At 54.9% G+C, this 19,368-nt stretch overlaps 1 protein-coding gene across 1 annotated transcript in view; it reads right to left on the bottom strand.

Annotated features, from left to right (window-relative positions):
• Positions 1–1,571: 1,571 nt before the first annotated feature.
• Positions 1,572–19,368, bottom strand: part of AGRN (agrin) — a 94,466-nt gene continuing 76,669 nt past the window's right edge. Inside the window, exons 22-36 of the mRNA XM_082070036.1 lie at positions 19,207–19,326; positions 18,605–18,961; positions 16,249–16,441; positions 15,516–15,731; positions 14,652–14,881; positions 13,900–14,034; positions 13,664–13,760; positions 12,791–12,955; positions 12,090–12,201; positions 10,663–10,779; positions 10,167–10,356; positions 9,808–9,895; positions 5,743–5,967; positions 4,740–4,843; positions 1,572–4,343 (exon numbers count right to left, since the gene is read on the bottom strand). Of these exons, the coding sequence (XP_081926162.1) occupies positions 4,186–4,343; positions 4,740–4,843; positions 5,743–5,967; positions 9,808–9,895; positions 10,167–10,356; positions 10,663–10,779; positions 12,090–12,201; positions 12,791–12,955; positions 13,664–13,760; positions 13,900–14,034; positions 14,652–14,881; positions 15,516–15,731; positions 16,249–16,441; positions 18,605–18,961; positions 19,207–19,326 (2,507 nt within the window). The 3' untranslated portion in view covers positions 1,572–4,185. The remainder of the gene's footprint in view (positions 4,344–4,739; positions 4,844–5,742; positions 5,968–9,807; positions 9,896–10,166; positions 10,357–10,662; positions 10,780–12,089; positions 12,202–12,790; positions 12,956–13,663; positions 13,761–13,899; positions 14,035–14,651; positions 14,882–15,515; positions 15,732–16,248; positions 16,442–18,604; positions 18,962–19,206; positions 19,327–19,368) is intronic.

Genomic DNA, 19,368 nt, shown 5'->3' with positions numbered 1-19,368 from the left:
CCCTTTCTCATGCACATGGGCAGGGAGGGGTTGCTGTTCAGCTACTTGGTTAAATACAGATGGAAAGGAAGCTCCTGGAACAGATGTACTGGTTTCTAGACTACGCAACTGGGACACTGGTGAAAACGGTCCTGCAAGAACTTGTGTTGGAATCTCGTGTCCATTGCAGAGCATGTCTAGGGGGGAAGAACAGTGAGAATGCTCCTGGGGAGGCATAAGATTCATCTTGCAATCACAGAGCGTGTGCCTGGGCTGGCTGAGGCCGTCCGGACCCAACTACCTTCTCCTTTTTGACGATATCGCCGCTCGCCTTTGCTCCCCGGGCTGATGTGCACGTGGTGTGTGAGCGATGAGCAGGAGCAAGGGCTGCCAGAGAGCGCGGCCAGGCCATTCCTCTGAGTCACGCTTGCTGCCTGCCCCAGCGTGCCCCCAGCGCCGCTCCTGTCCGTCTTTCCTTCCTCTTCCCCCTCATCATGGGTTTTTCCAGCCTGTAGTAAAAAAAACCCACAACCCATCCAGCTGCCAGAGCTCAGCTTTTCCTTCTGGCCCAGGCACCGAGAGCTTTTTCTCCTCCTGCGTTGCAGCAAAGCTGGCAAAACGCCTGTGCAAGAGGTACCGACTTTGCAAGTCCGTGCCTGTCGTGGCACAATAAGGTCATTGTCAAGCAGACGCTGCACCATGAGGCCGATCTTGAGCAAAACGCGGCCCCGGTCGCGAGTTGTGCAACCCCTGTGGCTGCTCAAACACTGGCCTCATTGTTCCCCATCGTGAGTCTCCGGCGTCTCGTTGTCCATTGAAAAGCCGGTTCCTACAGACGAGCCATCAGATGCGCATCATCGCCGGAGAGCAAAATGACTCGGTTTGCTAAATTAGCCGCCTGCCAAATGGCAGGAAACCCACGTTCTTCTCTCACTTCACAGCGCTTGGATGAACACGAGCTCTCAATTGAACAGAATTCTCCACCTCCCACCTTCTTTTCTCGCAGAAAGATGAAGCGGCAGAGCTCAGCGAGCTGGGGCTCTGGCCAGGTGGAAATGCCCCGTTAGGAAGACTCGTTTAGCACAGGAACACAGACACTGATACATCTCAAACCACATCCTGCTCGCGCGCTTGTGGCTGATTTTCCATGGCTCCCCAGCTCACAGAGGGTAAAACCCGGGGCAACCTGCTGCCATCGGTGACATGGATGGCACAGAAGCATCACTTGGGTCTTGCTGACGTGGCATGATGTCGATGGAATAAAACCCCTCTTTTGCAAAATAGTAGAGGTGATAAAAGCAAAGAAGGGTAAGCTGGTGGATATTTGAATATATGAAATTATTCAGAGCGCAATCGGCCACAAAGGAGGGGAAGACAAGACACAGGAGTGTTCCTCCTGCAAACATGGGGTTGGCATTCGTAAAGGAGCTGCATTGAGAGAATGCAGCAGGGATTTGCATAAGCTGCTCTGGTTCTAAGGGAGATGGAGATACTGGTTTGACTTCACACAGCACCTGCCGGGGAGACAAACACCCGCGAGCAAGCGAGCGGCACAGAGAGACTCAAAAAAACCAACAGGCCCCTTAAAAACATATTCAATAGTTTTCAAACTTTATTTCATGGTGATTGACGAAAGACACAAGTTAGTAATGGTTATATCATGCTGCTCCTCTACTGTGCATTGCCCTTCAGAATTCATACAGCAGTTCACAACGGTCATTAATTTACCCTATAAATGAAGCCACATGGACATCTTTTTTTTAAAAAAAAAATAATAATAATAACAGGGAAAAAACCCAACTTCAATGTATTTTCTTTTTGTACACACATGTTATAAATGCTATTAAAAATAAAGCCGAAGTTAAGTGCACAGCCCCTAGGGAGCACTGCTGAATCTGACCTTGGTTCAGGATGCTTGATGACGAGGACGCAAGGTCCTGTTTTAAGGCATTTCCAAGCCCCAGCAAAAGCAGACAGAGGTTTTTCTAGGTGGTTGTTTGTTTTTTGCAGTGACCCCGGCTTCATTTCAGTGGCATTCCAGAAAATTAGCAGCTTCCTCTGCGCTTGCCCCTCTCCCTTCGGACCTGGCACATCCAGCTACAATTCATGTTCCCAAAGCACCGATCGTGGGTCTCGCGCTTTCCTCCCGACCCACAAACCAAAAACCCAGCGGAGTCCATCCCTTTCACAGCACAGTCACAGCATCCCCACCGGGACCACAATTTATATACAGTCGTCACTTAAAATGTGGTATTTGCCACACACGCACCTCAGAGGCTCCAACCCACAGGGGCCAGAAATACGTAACCACTGGCGGAATGTCCATAGATTAGGCATAGAGGGAGTGGGGAGAGATTTCCTTTAATTTAATATAAAAAAAAGAAACCCGAGTGGTTTTACGCCACGTTTGTTACATCCGTGTTCAGAGCTCACCCTGAGAAAGGCAATTTGACTTTTCGCGGCTCAAAATTTAGTGCCGAGAAGCAACATTTTTAAAGGGCGCGCTACTCTGTGAAGGTGCGCTACAAAGCGTGCTAGAAAATTACAGCAAAACTGCAAAATGCTGGCACTCAGGTTATTAATGAACACCTGATAGGTGGTGGGATCCTTCAGGTTAATTCTGTACGCTCCATAGAGCGGGTTTCACACAGTGCCAGCTGCTATCGCAGGTGGGACAGGGACACGTCACGGGGGTGGAAAGGGACAGAGATGCTGCACAGCATCAGTAAATTCTTCCCATGGAGAAGGAAGCTGAAGGGAGGGCGTCATTTCTATCACAGCTGCAATCCCTTTGTTCTGCTCATGGGATTTTCAGTGTTTGCACCCCAAAAGTGTGCGGGTCGACAGGCACTCGCAAACACACGTACATTCATTTAGAAGCGCACATACAGGCTTTGTAACTGGCACCACAGTATTTGCTTTCAAGATTTGCACGGAGGAAGAAAATACTTAAAAAACAACCCCTCCTCCCCAACGCTGTCTTGCACCCCATTCCCATTTCATCTATTGCTGCTGGGCTGGAAATATCAGAGGAGCTTTGATCGCGGTGTGGAAGACCCTGCATTGCACCGGGCATCGCAAAAATGTGAAGTCAAAGGTAACATTCCCATTATTCATCATGGGAGAGGCTCTAACACCAGCTGTAGAGATTCACGTGCTGGGTCCCAAGTGTCCTCATGGGAGACAGGGGGCAAGTCATGCCCAGAGGCCGCAAAAGGGACATGGGTCATGGAAGGACATGGGACCTAATCCCTGTGCCCTCGCAGAGGGAGAACATTTCCAGCTCTTGGAGACGTGCTGCAAGTTCTGGGGACACAGGAGCTCTTGGGAAGAGCAGCCAGGGCACGAGCAGGTGGGTAGGACACGTCTGGATAAACACAAAGCATGGAAATGAGGTTTCACAGCTGCTTCTGCACACGTCCAGGAGGAGGAGGAGGAGGAGGAGGAGGAGAGCCAACCGGGAAATCCAGATTGGCCCCCCTGGAACCTCTCAGTCCAGCAAACAATCATAAGACAACCAAAGAGCAATGCTTTTCTGCCTGCTCAGAGCAGACCTTGGTCTCTCTTCCAGTGCATGGCATCCCTGATTTTAACAGAGCATAAAGGAGGAAAGCACTTGAGATTCTTACACACATAAATTATAGTGAGAGGAAGGAGGGGAGGAGGGAGATGGGGTGAAGACAGGGCCAGGACAAGGCTTGGCAGTGCCCAAGCAGGGTGACAATTCCTGCTGCTGGTGGTCACGTCCCTGCTCGGCCACCACGGCAGAGGCGGCTTTGGAGCCGGGAATGAGATGGGAAGGTGGTGGATCCACGAAGGCCACACGTCTCGCCAGCACCAGCATCCTTTTCCCCCGCAGATGCGAACAACAACCCAAGAACACAAGTAAGGAGCGGGAAAAATAACCCCCCCAAAAAAAGAAGCTTCAAGTATGAATAAGATTTACAACACGGGTGCGATGGGGAAGTTCTTCTGTCACTTCTTGGAGACTTGGTTCAAGGTTTGTTCTTTGTCACTGCTGTTTGATTAGAGTCTGACTGACCTGGATAGACTGCAACCAAACAAATAACCCAAAAGAAAAGGTGTTTCCTCCCCTCCCTTTCCCCCCTCCCCCCAAAATATAAAAAGCAATAAGTTTACAAAAATAGAAAATAATTACAGCAATAGGCAGGAGGGAGGGAAGGAGAAGGAAGGGTCTCTGGGGGTCTATTTGGCTGAGCAGTGTAATATCGTGGGGTTGTTTAAAGCGTCCTCCACCAGGTGCAGTTCTTGGCGGTCGACAATCACGTCCCGTATGCAGCCGATGAAGCCGGTGCTGTAGGCTTTGGGCAGCTTGTGAGCCATGCTCAGCTTCTCCATCCCCCCTGCAAGAGAAAGCGCAGACGGTCTGTGCAAATACCGCTGGGAATTCCTCCTCAACAGTGGGGAAAAGCCTCTTTCTGGCCTGTATTTATTTTTGTTTAAATCAGAAAAGCACCAAGTCTAACCAATACACGCAAGCTGACCTGCAGACGCTTAGAACGGTAACTAGAATTCTAAAATACTAACTTCACTCCCACGAAGACTATGCCCAAATTTAAACTGAATTTTGTTTCGGTTACTGAAATGTCAACTAGGGCACAATAAGGCCCCTGAAATTCTGCAGGGCTGATTACAAAGATGTCCCGTTGAAACATGTGAGGGAGCGTCAGCGTCCTATCTGCAGCTCTGAGCCCTCGGCGAGGGGCACAGGGCAGGTTCTGCCCCCCAGCCCCACTCACCCAGCCACAGGGCCCCGTCTGTGTCCAGCTGTGTTGCTCCGAGCGGGGAAGAGCCAGCGATGGGGGCTTCGTTGCCGACTTGAAGGGACCCTTCTCTCTGCACCCTGCTCCCAAGGGAGGGGAGAAGAAACAGATGATGAGCAACCTTAGAGGAACATCCCAGAGCTGCCCTCTGCTTTATGCTGCATCCAGACACTGGGCACCATCAGCCCTTCTCCAACTGGGGAGAATCATGGAATGGCTGAAGGGACCTTCCCAGCTTCCCAGTGCCACCCCTGCCATGAGCAGGGACATCTGCACCAGCTCAGGGTGCTCAGAGCCCCGTCCAGCCTGGCCTGGGATGTCTCAGGGATGGTTCATCCACCACCTCTTTGGCCAACCTGGGCCAGGCTCTCACCACCCTCAGGGCCAACAATTTCTTCCTTGTGTCCAGCCTGAATCTCCCCTCCTTTAGTTTAAAACCATCACCCCTTGTCCTATGCCAATGGGCCCTGCTAATAAGTCTGTCCCCATCTTTCTTATCAGCCCTTTTTAAGCACTGGAAGAGAAGTGGGGACCAGAGTGGTCCTTGGTGCATCACCCCCCAGGAAACACCACGCAGGTGGGGTCCAGCATCCCCCCACATCCCCAGCCCCATCACCCATCCTGCCTCCAGCCCCACGGCAGCGATCCCCGGCACGCTGGCCATGCAACCCGCTCGCCACTCCCACCATCAATAAAAATAAAAAAGGGACATCTCGGGCTCAACCGGGACAGAATGTCAAACCCTCAGCTAGCTAAAATAAAAGGCACGAAGCTCTCATACCTCCTCGAGCGTGCCCCTTTGACATTTCCCGGCGTGTCACAACACGCACCCCTCCGACGCGGCACTGCCCACATGCCTCTCCTCTATTCTTATCCAAGTGACCCTTGAGGACCCTTGGGGACGGCCGTGACTCAGGCTCTTCAGCTCACATCTTGGCCATCCCAGAGCAACCTGCCGCGGTTCTGCTCCCCTTCACACCTGTACGCTTTGATGTGAATCCACTGGTTGGTGTTGATGGGGACAGTGGATCGCAGGACGACTGGTTTGGAGCCCAGGTCGTAGATCATTTGGACGAAGCCGTCCACTATGGCCAGGGCGATGTAGTCCGATCGCTCCAGCCCCTTCCCGCTCCACAGGATCAGCCCCTGGGTGGCTTCTGTTTTGATGCTGAGTTCGAAGTGGTTTGACTGCAAAGCCTTCTCGCTGCGCACGGAGATGGGAGTTGGGGAGAAGACAGAGAAAAGTCAAAAACATGGCTAGAAAAGCAACAGGCAGCCAGTCGGCTCCTCCATCCCCAGCCAACTAGCTCACCTGCTGAGGACAACACCTTCAGGCAACCCCTGGCATCTATGCATGGGGTCCCAGTCCCTACCTGCTGCCTTTGCAATACCCCAGGTGTGCTCAGAAAGCCTGGTGCATGGCGGGGGAGCAGATGGAAAGCTCTGAACCAGGGCACAGAACCAAAGAAACGTCCCTCTGGAGGTCTCTAACCCGGCTCCATCGCTAGATGGGGGCAGATGTGGCTCTGCCCAGCTGAGCTGAGCTGAGCAGGACTGGAGCTTGTCCATCCTCCTGCTGACCCGAGCAGGGGCTGCAGGGTTCTCCTGGGGATGACATGTTTTCCCCAACACCCAGCTTGAACCTCCCCAAAGCCTGGGGCTACCACCCCTTGCTTCTGCCCTCCATGGAGCACAACGTTCAGACACAACAACCTGGGCCAGATGTGACACAAGCCATGGTTTTGCCTCCTCATAGCAGGTGCTGAAGGAAGAGACCTGGTACGTGGGCTGGGGAATGCGAGCGGGCTGGCCCCGACCTGGCCAGCAGAAGGGTTTTCCCCACAGAACTGCCTTCGGTTTGGGAGAGGCCAGAACAAAGAGGGTTTTGTTGGCCAGGTCAGGAGTTCTTCAGCAGCAGCTCAGCTGGGTCAACCCCATCTCACTGCCCTGCTGGCAGGTGTCCGAGGTGCCACCAGGCCTGGGACACCTGGGGACCCCCACTGCCCACGTGCCATCACCACACACCACCAGCCCCGCAGGCATTTGCTCTGACACTCTGCTTGAGCAAAATCCAACAGGAACCCGAGGCTGGGGACTGTGAGGTGATGAGGACCCTGTGTCTTGAAGTGGATGGAGACTGTCCAGAGAGGCAGAAAGCCAAGGGAGGGGTGAAAGAAGGACAGGATTTCCCCCACATTTCGAGCCCCATCTTTACTCAGTCCCATTTGGAAGATGCAAACATCTTTGGCAACAGGTGATATTGCCACCACTCTCTTGGGATGCTCCGGGACATGCTGCTGACACATATAGACCAGACAACACAGACAGCTTTTTATTCCCAAGGGACACTGCATCCAAAGGGCTGGACGAGGGCTGTTCTGCCAAGGTAACCCTGTCTGGGTCCTCCAGGAGTGAGGGACCAGTCTTCCTCCATCTTTACCTTCACCACCTGCAGAGCTGTATCCCTCATAAATAAAAAGTCGCAGGTACGGACACACAGAACACACACAGAGACAGAGACGAGCCGAGGCAGCGACAGCAGAGCACAAGACACAAGAGCCGAAAGCCCGGCACAGACTCACCTGGGCTCCGCGGGATAGTCCAGCGCGTCAGGACTTAGATGCGGGAAGAAAGGGGAGCATGCGATAAGCGCAGGAGAGCAGAGGAGACCCTTCCTTCCCCCCGCCCCGCTCAGCACCCCAAGCTGAGAAAACCACCTGGCACGAGCGGGAAACCTCAGCCACTGTCCTCGGGACTGGGTTTTTCAAGCCAGCAAGACAAGTTTGCAAGCTTTTGCTTAGCCAGGGTGAGCGTTCTAACACCGGAGGGAATACAGGGAATGCAGGGGCTCTGCAATGCTCTCCTGCATCCAGACGTGAGGAAGAAATTTTGGATGCTGAGGGTGGTGAGAGCCTGGCCCAGGTTGGCCAGAGAGGTGGTGGATGAACCATCCCTGAGACATCCCAGGCCAGGCTGGACGGGGCTCTGAGCACCCTGAGCTGGTGCAGATGTCCCTGCTCATGGCAGGGGGGCACTGGATGAGTTTGGAAGGTTCTTTCAACTCAATCTATTCTGTGATTCTTTGACTATCAGTGTTCCTTTCCTGGCAGACCTGGAGGCAGGTCTCAGGCTGGTTCTTTGGGATGCTGCAGAATGGGCTCCATCTCGGCAGATACCTGAACGGACACGTAAAGGCTCTGAGTCAGCCTCGGGGTGCGCACGGAGAAGGGGAAACCCAGGAGTTCAGCTGTGCTGCTGGCGCTGCCTGCGAGCCTGACATTACAATCCGCTTGAACTAGATGTATATATAAAAACATATGGTCGAATAAAATGTACGGGCATGTCACAGCCAGCAGAGCCCAGAACAAGCAGAGCGTTAGTCCTGCCCAAGGCACACCCCGGTGTCTGGCTGGAGGCAGAAAAAGCTGCTTTTTATGGGCAGCCCATGGGTCCCTCGGCCCTGGCAGGGCCGGTGGGTGCTGCTGCCAAACCCCAGCGGAGGGAGCTGGGGAGAAGTGCTGAGCTCCCTTGCAGGATGGGGCATGCAGAGCCAAAATAGGCTGGGAATGGTGACCTTCCCTTCGCAGGGCGCTAGGAGAGGCAGGACACGAAAGTACGGGCTCATTGCAGGGACATGGCTCGTGTCTGTGCAGAGGGACAGCTGGGGATGCTGCTCCATGGCAGCTACAAGTCTCCCACTGCTGGAGGACACTGTCCAGCCTAGGAGGATGTTTGGCTCCTAAAAAAACCCTTTCCAAAACACCAGAGCAACCCAGAGCCAACCCAAAGTGTTGTGAACGTGCAGCTGAGGGGCTCTGTGGCTCCCCAGGTGTTGACATGCACGCATGCACGCAACTCAGGCTCCCCAGCCTCTGGCTTGCAGAACATGAGGTGAAATGGGGATGTGACAGGCAGGTATCCCCCAAACTCTCCCCCGCGCAGGGGGGAATAGAGCTGCACGAACCAGCGCTTCTCCTCCACTCCTGCCACTCAGCAAAACAGAAACGCTGTAAATCCTGCCCTAGGGAAGAAGCCCAAGAGGAGAGGTGGTGGATGCCCCATCCCTGAGACACCCCAGGCCAGGCTGGACGGGGCTCTGAGCAACCTGAGCTGGTGAAGATGTCCCTGCTCATGGCAGGGGGGGCACTGGGGGAGATGGGAAGGTCCCTTCAACCCAAACTATTCTATGATTCTTTGATTCTATGATTTGGGCCCCTGTAGAGCTGCCAGAGCTGGGTCAGTTCCTGTGTCTCCATCACCCTGCCCATGGCAGAACCCAGGGAAAGTGCCCCTGTTCCTCCTCAAACACGTGCCCTGGGGTGGGCTGGTGGTCAGGGTGGCAATGGGAGACGTGGTGGGGGACAGATGGGTGCAGGGAGGATCTGCAGAGGGAGAACTGTACTTACACGGGGATCTCATTGGTGAGGTGGCTTGAAAACAAAGAAACAAGGACATTGAGAAGAGACAGACAGACAGAGACCAACGAACAACAGCTCGACACAGACGCTCTCCCCAGGCAAGGTGTTAGCGGGGAATCCAAGAGTGTACGAGGCAGATGGATGGAGCCTAAATCCAATACCCTGCCCCTTGCTGCACAAACAGCCCCAGGGACAATGCAGCTGGCAGACAGGTGTGGATTAAACCACAGGCAGAGCAACCTCTTCCCCAGCGCACAACCTGTTCCTGAACACACGGGTATAGAAAAGCACCATCCAGAAGCAAGGCCACATGAACCATCTCCATGGGGAGCACTCGGCCAACTCCATCCCACTCCAAACCAGACTGTGCTAACCCCAAAAGTGGCCCACATGCTGCAGAATGAAGAGTGTCCAGCCCTGAAGTTGGCCAGGCACTGATGTTGTGGGGAAAACCCTCTCTTAATAGGTAATTTTAGAGGTAAGGGCTGGAAGCAAGTGCTCATGACCACAGTTTGCCGTGTCCCTCTTTGAGACATGCACTTGGACTCCTTCAGCCCCAGCTCTTGCTCCTGCTAACAGCCCTGACTCCTTGTTTTGACCTCGGTTCAGCTCAGCAGCCACGTTACCTCTTTGTCACGGCATTGTGGTACTCCATGTACGTCCTGCCGTCAAACGCGATGGCCTCTGCATCACCGGCAGCCTTCTCAATGATCACTGCAGGTGGAAAAAAGAAGAGCTGTCAGGCAACATAACATGACCTACCCATCCATGGCGACCAGGAACCCCCACTTTACACGGGGCATTCGTAAGAGCATTCTCTGATTCACAGCTGCACAACGGCCTGCAAATGCCACAGCTTCTTCCTCCTGCGTCCCTCCCAGCAGCCACGACAAGGACAAGATGCTGCCACCAGCAGCATCATCCAAGCCATTTAATTGCCACTGGCTGGTGGGTGAGGGTCTGTGTCCTGCCCACGCAGCCTCACCTTTCTCGCAGTGCGCCCCAGAGAAGCCCCTCTGGCAGGAACACTCGTAGCTCTCGAGCCGGGGGCTGCAGGTGCCTCCGTTCTGGCAAGGGTTGGGTTTCTGGGTGCAGGGGTGGCCTCGGAAGGTGGAGATCTCGATGGCACTGCGGATGTTCTGCTCCTTCAGCACCGGCACCCCCTTGACCGAGATCTGGCAGGTGGAAGAGAGAGGATGCAGAGGAGTCACCGTCCCAGCTCTCTGCAGGGGGACAGAGCACCCTCGGGGGGGCGGGGGAGGTGGAAATCCAGCCCCAAGCCCCATGTGTTCCTGTGATGCAACTCCACCTCCCACCACTGCCACTTTTCAGCTGGTTGTGTCCCCCAAGTGCAGGGACAACCCCCTCCCAGGCTCATCCTCGCTCTCCTCCAGTGATGCTGGTGGAGATGAACCATCTCCCAGTGCAGTGTTGGTGCAGATGAACCATCTCCCAAAGAACCACCTGCCCCAGGACCTTACCCTCTGCACAGCTCCATCGAAGCTGGTGGAGATGGCGGCTGCTCGAGCCAGCTTGCTGAAATCAGGGGCTCCTCCCACGTAAAATGGCTCCTTCAAGTTCAGGAAGGTGTGAGGCACCTGGGGAGGAGAGGGGAGAAGGTAAGATGGAGAAGATGTCTGGCTATCCCTAAACTGCAAGCTGAGCACTTGGCCCAGCTCTGTGGGGCTTCATGTAGCCCCCAAAACTAAGTGAACAAATATTGTTTTAGTCTCCCAAGGTGATTCTTCAGGCACAGGGTTCCCTGGGCACAGAACCGGGGTGATGCCCCCTCCTGAGCATCCGGGGGGAACCCCAAGGCACAGCGGCGAGGCGAGGATGCGGTTATATGGACCACTAGCTAATGCTTTGTGGAGTTAACACAAGGAACATGACCGGATTAATCTAAATGCTTCCGCAACGAAATGTAACAACTGGTTGGAAATTAATGATGGGAGAGGAAACGACTGTCTCTAATCTACAGAGATCCTAAAGCTGCTTGGTCAGACGGGAAGGGGAGTGGGTGAAACAGTGAGATCTGGATGGAAAATGAAAAAAAAAGAACAACGTGCCAATGGCAGATGAGATGGAGGTGCAGTGGGTTGTACTTATCTTTACCTTACGGGATTTCTGGGATCCAGACAGCAGGGAAGGGTAAAAATACAAATGAAAATCAAAGGGAGAGAGAAAAAGAGAGAGAGAGAAAGAGAAAAGGGAGATCAGTGGGTAATGTCGTAACACACAGGGCTGCAAGAGCATGGTTGCAACCAGCAACCGGGGTGGCCAGGGCAGGGAAAGGGGCTGCAGGAGGTGACAGGAGGGGACGCTGCCACCCTGGGGTGACCTTTGGCTGGAGAGAAGCTGGAAAAGAGAGTGAGGGGAGGAAGAAATCCCTTCTTTTGCAGGATTGCTGCATAATCTCAATGCTGCGCTTCCAGGTGAATCTTAAGGATGAGCTCAGCAGCAATTGGGGCTTTTCCTGCATTTTCAGCTTCCCTGCTTGAGGGGTGGATGCAAGGAAGGGCTTCCCTTGGCTGCAAGGGTGCCTGTGTACTGGTCCCAGTACAGGGAGGCTTGAAAACCTGCACAAAGGTGTGTGTGTGCGTGCATGTGTGCAAGGGGGGCTCGAACAAATGCATCCCCAAGACCAAGGCCCCAGGAATCAGGGATGCGTGTCGCTGGCGAAGGGGCTGCAGCTCTGTGAGCGGTGGTGGGGGATGAGGAGGCAGGAAGAGCTGGAAGATGTGTCCTACAGCACCAGCAGAGCAGCTACGAGGGGCTGGCAAGATCTTGCCCGTTCCTCCTGCACCCTAAGTCATGCACCATAGGGGTTAAAAGCCCAAGAGCCTGAGAACTTCTCAGAAGCTCAGGGCTGGAAGCCCCAAGATCTATCCCATGTCCATTGACTTACCGGCGACTCTCCCATCACCCTCTCGCCATTGTTGATCCTCATGACGCCTTTGCGCCCGTTCCTCTCCAACAAGACGCTTATCCAGGCGTTGAGGGGAACTGGCTCTTTGCTCCTGGTGGTGAGAAGGGAGGAGAAGACACGTGGGTGAGAGATCTGCTCTCAACACCTGCAAATGCAGCGCTGGAGACCTCCCCTGCGCAACGTGGGCTGCCCAGGCCACCGTGGCTTGAGTTGCTGGGGCTTCCCCAGCTCACGGATTCACTGACATCCCAGAATTAGCCTGGGGAAGGGGCACAAGCCAAGGTAGGCCCAGCTCTTCCCCATCCCACAACTGACCAAGAGCCATCTCTGCAAACAGCCGAGGCCACTAGGAAGCCTGTCCCAAATCATAGCATCATTTTGGCTGGAAAAGCCCCTCAAGATCATCGATCCCAACCATTAACCCAACCCTGGCACTAACCCACGTCCCTGAGAACCTCATCTCCGTGTCTGTTCAACCCCTCCCGGGATGGTGACTCCACCACCGCCCTGGGCAGCCTGTTCCAATGCCCAACAGCCCCCTCCAGGGAGAAATTTTTCCGTATTCCTTATGGTTTTCTGGTGAGGGGAACTCAAAGCCAGCATTGGACACTGACAGCTACCACTGTCCCTCTCCTGCCCCTGCTGTCACCACCACCCTGAGGAGCAGGTCCCCATCCTACCTGAGCACAGCCGCCCCTTTGCCCAGGTCATATCTGTACTCCAGGTAACCATCGTGTAAAGCCAGAGAGACAAAGTCCCCTTTGCCATCTGTCTTCTGGCCGTTGTAGAAGATCATGCCGCTGGGATTCTTGGCCAGAAACACGACTTCCATGGACATCTTGTCCCTGAGGAGAGAAGGATTACGGATACCCTCCAATCCAGCTGCCCACGTACTCTCTTCATCTGTGTGCCAAGCCCTGGGAAGACCTCTGCCAGCATGGGATGTGCTATGGCAGGGAGATGCCACCCCTGTGGGACACCTTTGCCAGGTAAGAGATACACCTGCTGCGGTCAGGATGCCACTTTGTGGTGCCTGGTGTTGTTGGGGCGTGGTGATGCTGGACAAAACCTCCAGCAGACGAAAGGGACAATCTCTAAGGACAGCCAGCATGTGACAGGTGAGGCTTAGAACACGAGGTAGAATCATAGAATAGAATAGAGTCATAGAATCATTTCATTTGGAAGAGACCCTCAGGATCATCAAGTCCAACCATAACCCAACTCTAGCACTAACCCGTGTCCCTAAGAACCTCATCTAGACAGCTTTTAAACCTCTCCAGGGATGGTGACTCCCCCGCTTCCCTGGGCAACCTGTTCCAATGCATGACAACCTTTTCCGGGAAGAATTTTTTCCTAATATCCAATCTAAACCTCCCCTGGGGCAACTTGAGGCCACTTCCTCTCGTCCTGTCACTTGCTGCTTGGGAGAAGAGACCAACACCCTCCGTGCTACAACCTCCTTTCAGGCAGTTGTAGACAGCGATAAGGTCTCCCCAGATCAGATGATGCAGGTGATGCATTCACCCATCACTCTCCCGATCCCTGAAACTTACTGCAGGTCAGGAACGAAGCTCTGCAGCCCATTCAGCTCCAGGTAGGAGAAGCCATTGAACTCGGGGAGGAAGGGCACGGTGTGGTCCTGCTCAGTCACTGGGCATAAACAAGGGAATGGTGAGGAAGAGGAGGCACAACAGCTGGAGCCACAGCAGGCGAAGCCTCCTGGACCCCCCGGCTGGGGGAAATCAGCACCCGCAGTTGCACCCCCTCCCCAGCCCCGCTCCTGTCCCACCTCGCTCGCAGAAGTCGCCTTCCCGGCCCATGGGACAGGCGCACAGGGCCCCCCCCTCCGGCAGCACCAGGCAGGTGGCAGAGACGTGGCAGGGAGATGGGTCGCAGGGGTTCCTCTCGTCAGCACACGTGGGGCCTGCGGCAGAAAAAGCACCTTGTCAGGTCAGCGTCTCAAACCAACAACCACTGGGCACAACTCAGCCGAAGTGCCTCTGGTGTCCCCTGATGCCCTGCCAGCCTTTGGCTCCTGTCTCAGGTTGGGTTCCCAAGAAGCCACCCCGCAGTGGAACCCGCAAATGGCAGATGATGCCCTGGCCAGTCTAGGCAACCTAAAATGCAAGGGGAAATTTATTTTGTGCATGAGAACGAACAGATCCTGGCCCTTTTCTGCATATAGAATAATCACGGAATCATTTTATTTGGAAGAGATCCTCAAAATCATCGAGTCCAACCATTAACCCAACCCTGGCACTAACCCGTGTCCCCAAGAACCTCATCTCTCTGGCTGTTAAACCCCTCCAGGGATGGAGACCCTTCACCAGCTCTGTTGCCCTTCTCTGAACTTGCTCCAGCACCTCAAAGTCTTTCTTGTGAGGGGCCCAAAACTGAGCCCAGGATTCTTCCTCCAGCCCACTGCTGTCACTCCAGCCCACGTCCCTCCCCACTGCAGCTCATCACATCAGCCCCAGAGGCTCTGGGACCCCTTGTGGGGATCAGGCCCCCCAGCAACATTCTGCAGCCCCCTCCCCGTACCGGTGTAGGTGTGGAGACACTCGCAGTGGAACATCTCTGCCTCCTTGACGTGGCAGATGCCCCCGTGGTGACAGGGGTTGGGGTGACAGGGGTCGTTGCCGCACTCGCCCACCCCGCTGCCGTACAGCACGTCGCTGCCTTTCTCCCGCAGGTCGTACATCTGGTTGTTGACATCCAGGAGGCGGATGCAGCCCTTCAGACCTGTCGTAACCGTGGTCCGATCTGCCACCCTGTGGGGACACAGGACAAGGTGGGTGGGGGTTTTGTCCCCGAGGACAAAAACACAGAGGGTCTCTGAGCATCTGGGTCAGGCTGTGCTCATGAACAGGGCACTAAGAGCCTCCCCGGCTCCACAACGTTCGCCCAGACACCACCTGGAGCAGGGATGCAGCCATTATGGATGCAGCAGATCATAGAATCACAGAATCATTTGGGTTGGAAAAGCCCCTCAAGATCATCGAGTCCAACCATAACCCACCCCTGGCACTGCTCCATTTCCCTGAGAACCTCAGCTCTGCATCTCTCCAACCCTCCAGGGATGGTGACTCCAGCACTGCCCTGGGCAGCCTGTTCCAATGCCCCACAGCCCTTTGGGGAAGAAATTGTTCCGAGATCCAACCTCAACCTCCCCTGGCGCAACTTGAGGCCATCTCCTTTTGTCTTATCATTTGTTCCTTGGGGGCAGAGCCTGACCCCGCTGGCTCCAAGCTCCTTTCAGGCAGTTCAGAGATCAGAAGGTCTCCCCTCAGCTCCTGTTCTCCAGCTGAACCCCCCAGGTCCCTCAGCCGCTCCCATCACACTTGTGCTCCAGCCCCTTCCCTTCCCCCAACTCTCCCAGCACCAGGACCGTGCTCCAGCACTCACGCCGCCATCTGATCCTCCGGCACTCCCCCGATGAAGAGGTCGGTGTCGAGGTTGAGCCCGTCGGTGCCGGTGGGGCTCTCCCCGCTGACGTGGGGCTCCCCGTCCACGGACAGGACGCCGCTGCGCCGGTTGCGGTTCACCACCAACTGGTGCCACCTGCCAGGCTCAACGCGGACCTTGCTGGTGATGATGCCCGTGCCGGAGCCGGTGTTAAACCTGGAGGAGAGGAAGGGGAGGCTCGTGTCTGTGTCACCCTGCAGAAAGGTGACATCTGTACCATGGCATGGGGGCTGCTGTGTCCCAGGGAGCCCCCATCCCTCCCCATCAGAACTAATCAGGACTTTGCAGTCTCCAGAGGTCTCCACCTCACCTCATTTTGAATCTGCACCTTTGGCTTTTGGGACGGGGGAAAATAAAATCATTTCAGCTCAGATTTCTGGGGCCTTTCTCCCTTTCTTTCCCCCCGCCAGCATTTCTTTTCCCAGCAGTGCCAAAAAAAGACCTCTCACTTGCTGGAAAAAAAAAATAAACTTCCCACACCTTTTAGATTTTTCAATTTCAAACTGAAATAAGTGAATTAACTGTTGAGAAGTATCCCTTTAACACTGGAAAAAAATGCCGCTCCTTTTCTTGTTAATTGGATGCTACTGTTTCTTAGCCTGCACATTCGAGCCCAGCATCCTCCTGCTGTTCTGCAAGGAGCGTTCTGCTCCTCTTCCTCCACAGCACCCACCTGAGCTCCACGAAGCCGCCGACCAGCGCCAGGGAGATGAAGTCTTTGCCGCGGTTCTGGCCGTTGTAGAGCAGCAGCCCGCCGAGCTCCACCGTGCGGAACTCCATGGCGATGCGCACCGTGTGGTATGCCTTCATCATCTTGAAGGCCAGGTAGGACTTGCCACCGAAGCTGGGGATGAAGTACCTGATAGCTGCAAGAGCCGGGGGTGAGAGGAGGGAAGAAGGGATGGAAGAGGAGGACAGGGAGCAGATAAAAGTCTGACATGAGCCTGTGGACACTCTCACAGTATCACAGTATGTTTGGGATTGGAAGGGACCTCAAAAGATCATCCAGTGCAATCCCCCCATGGAGCAGGAACACCCAGCTGAGGTTACACAGGAAGGTGTCCAGGCGGGTTGGAATGTCTGCACAGAAGGAGACTCCACAACCCCTCTGGGCAGCCTGTTCCAGTGCTCTGTCACCCTCACTGAGAAGAAGTTTCTTCTCAAATTTAAGTGGAACCTCTTGTGTTCCAGCTTGATTCCATTACCCCTTGTCCTATCATTGTTTGCCACCGAGAAGAGCCTGGCTCCATCCTCATGGCACTCACCCTTTATATATTTATAAACATTAATAAGGTCCCCCCTTAGTCTCCTCTTCTCCAAACTAAAGAGACCCAGCTCCCTCAGCCTTTCTTCATAAGGGAGATGCTCCACTCCCTTCAGCATCTTTGTTGCCCTACGCTGGACCCTCTCCAGCAGTTCCCTCTCCTACATGTGCAAGCAAAGAGAGCTCTTGTGAAAGGGTAGAAAGAAGCTCCAGTGCAGTTATCCCCAGTCACCGCCTCCTAGACACACATACTGGTAGCAACCAGCCCCTCTCGTGTTGGCATGTCCCCCAAATATTGCTCCTGGGCTTTAGAGATCTGCGGTATTGCTCCCCAGTGCTTGGCTTTCCTGGTGTCCCAATCAGCCCCTCCAAGGACCAGTGCTGCTGGTCCTCTCCATGCCCAGTGCCACATCCCCTGTGCCCCCGCTGAGTCTGCTGCACACACAGCTCCTCCCAGCTCCGCTTCCCTGCTCCTCAGATAATTTTTATCTGTCCTCCCAGGATCCCACATGACAGATTTGCATTCATTACCCCAGGCTTTTATTTATTGCAGCTGAGATCTTCCAAGGGATCTATTAAAATGAACAGGACGAGACACCCGCATCCAGTTCCAGCTTTGAGCGCTCCAACTTAAGGCATTAGGGACAAAGCTTTTCAGGTATAAGCGCTCACCACCAGCCCAGAGCACACCAGTTGACACCAGTGGGAGCTCCCAGTAAATACCAGCAGCTGTGGTGAAGCCGGCTGCCAGCCTGCAGCTGGTTTGCTAAGCAGCTCTGAGCACCAGGGAGCAGAGAATTATCAGCACACAACTCCTTGTGTTCAAGGGGACAGATAGTACCTGTCTCTCCGCTATGCTAACCAGCAGTCACCAGCTGCGGGAGCTGTGAGTGACAATGCCATGAGCTGAGATGAAAAAGCAGATCACAATCCCGATGCTTCGGGGCACTGGTGTATCAGAAGTGCAGCCAGCAAGAAGCTGCTCCTGAACCTTCTTACCCTGCAGCACAGTTTATGTACAACCTGTTCTTGGCTGAGCTACGAAACACCGTTAAATGGAGCCCTGCAGAACCTCCTGGTGGGTGTGCATGCATCACCAACCAGTCCAAGATGTCTGCCGGAGTACGGACGGACACTGGATGGGTCACACTGTGCAAAGCCTCAGCCCTGGTTTGGCCCAGCAGCACAAGCTTTGGGAGAACAGCTCAGAAAAGGGGCAGCTGCAAAGCAAAGGTTCCCAGGGGTGTCCCCACAGCATCCTCAGCTGGAGCCTCCAGGTGGAACCCAAAGCTCCAAGAGATGCGGTTCACCTGTCTGTGCTGTCCCTTCTCTCGCCATCCTATGGCTGTGAGCTCTGCTACCAGCGTCATAGAATCAGGGAATAGTTTGGTTGGAAGGACTTTCCAAGCTCCACTAGTCCCACCTGCCATGAGCAGGGACATCTTCACCAGCTCAGGTTGCTCAGAGCCCCGTCCAGCCTGGCCTGGGATGTCTCCAGGGATAGTTCATCCACCACCTCTCTGAGCAACCTGGGCCAGGGCTTCTTCCTCATGTCCAGCCTGAATCTCCCCCCTTTAGTTTAAAACCATCAGCCCTTGTCCTATCACAACGAGCCCTGCTCAAAAGTCTGTCCCCATCTATCTTATTGGCCCATTTAAGTACAGAAAGGCCACAATAGGGTCTCCCCAGAGGCTTCTCCTCTTCTCCAGGCTGAACACCCCAGCTCCCCCTGCAGACCCATGCCCAGCAGCCCACGGGCACATACGTTTCTCGCAGACGGCTCCCCCTTTGCCTGCCGGGCAGCTGCAGGTGAATTCCTTCCCGTCGTCCTCGCAGGTGCCGCCATGCAGGCAGGGGTGGGAGTCGCAGGGCCGGGTGGGTTTCTTGGTGATGGGGGGCAGGCGGGTGGGCTTCCTGCGGGTGGTGGCCGGCAGGGTGGCCGGGGGTCTCCTGGTGCTCATGGCGATGGCCGCCTTGCTGCTGGCTCGGCCGGCGGCGTCCGGGCGCAGGACATGGGCCGTGGTGGCAGTGGCGGCCGTGGTGTACCGGCGGGTGGTGGCGGGGGCCATGGTGGTGGCCGTCGTTGTGGTGACAGTTGTGGTGAAGAGCCTGGGGATCCAGTCTGAAACACAGTGAAACGTAGGTGGAAACTGATGCTTTGCAACCCTCTCTGGGGACAGGGAAAGCCACCGGGGTTTTGGGGGTGAGATGGCAGCAGAAAGGCTCAGATGGATGGTTCTCCCAGGCTACAGTGGACTCAAAAACCCAAGGGCCCTGTCCCATCTGCTCCCTGGTCCCCAAGGCTCCTGCAGGACCAGAGGAGCCAGCCTCCTTGTTTGAAAGCCTCAGACAAGAGAGAGGGCTCACCAAAGTCCATGAACTTGACATGTTCCTGCTGGGGCTTCTTCACCAGAATGGTCTTCTTCTTGGAAGCTTTGATCTGCCTCAGCAGGGCCCCTTGGACATCAGCTGCCGTGTAGGAAGTGGCTGATCGTAGCCAGGGGAAAGAAGAAAGGCAAGAGTGAAGAT

The sequence above is a fragment of the Streptopelia decaocto genome (genome assembly GCF_964273445.1).
Source record: "Streptopelia decaocto genome assembly, chromosome: 20".
Classification (NCBI taxonomy): Eukaryota; Metazoa; Chordata; class Aves; order Columbiformes; family Columbidae; genus Streptopelia; species Streptopelia decaocto.
The sequence above is the reverse complement of the archived record's forward strand: the minus strand, read 5'-3'. Positions and strand labels throughout refer to the sequence as shown.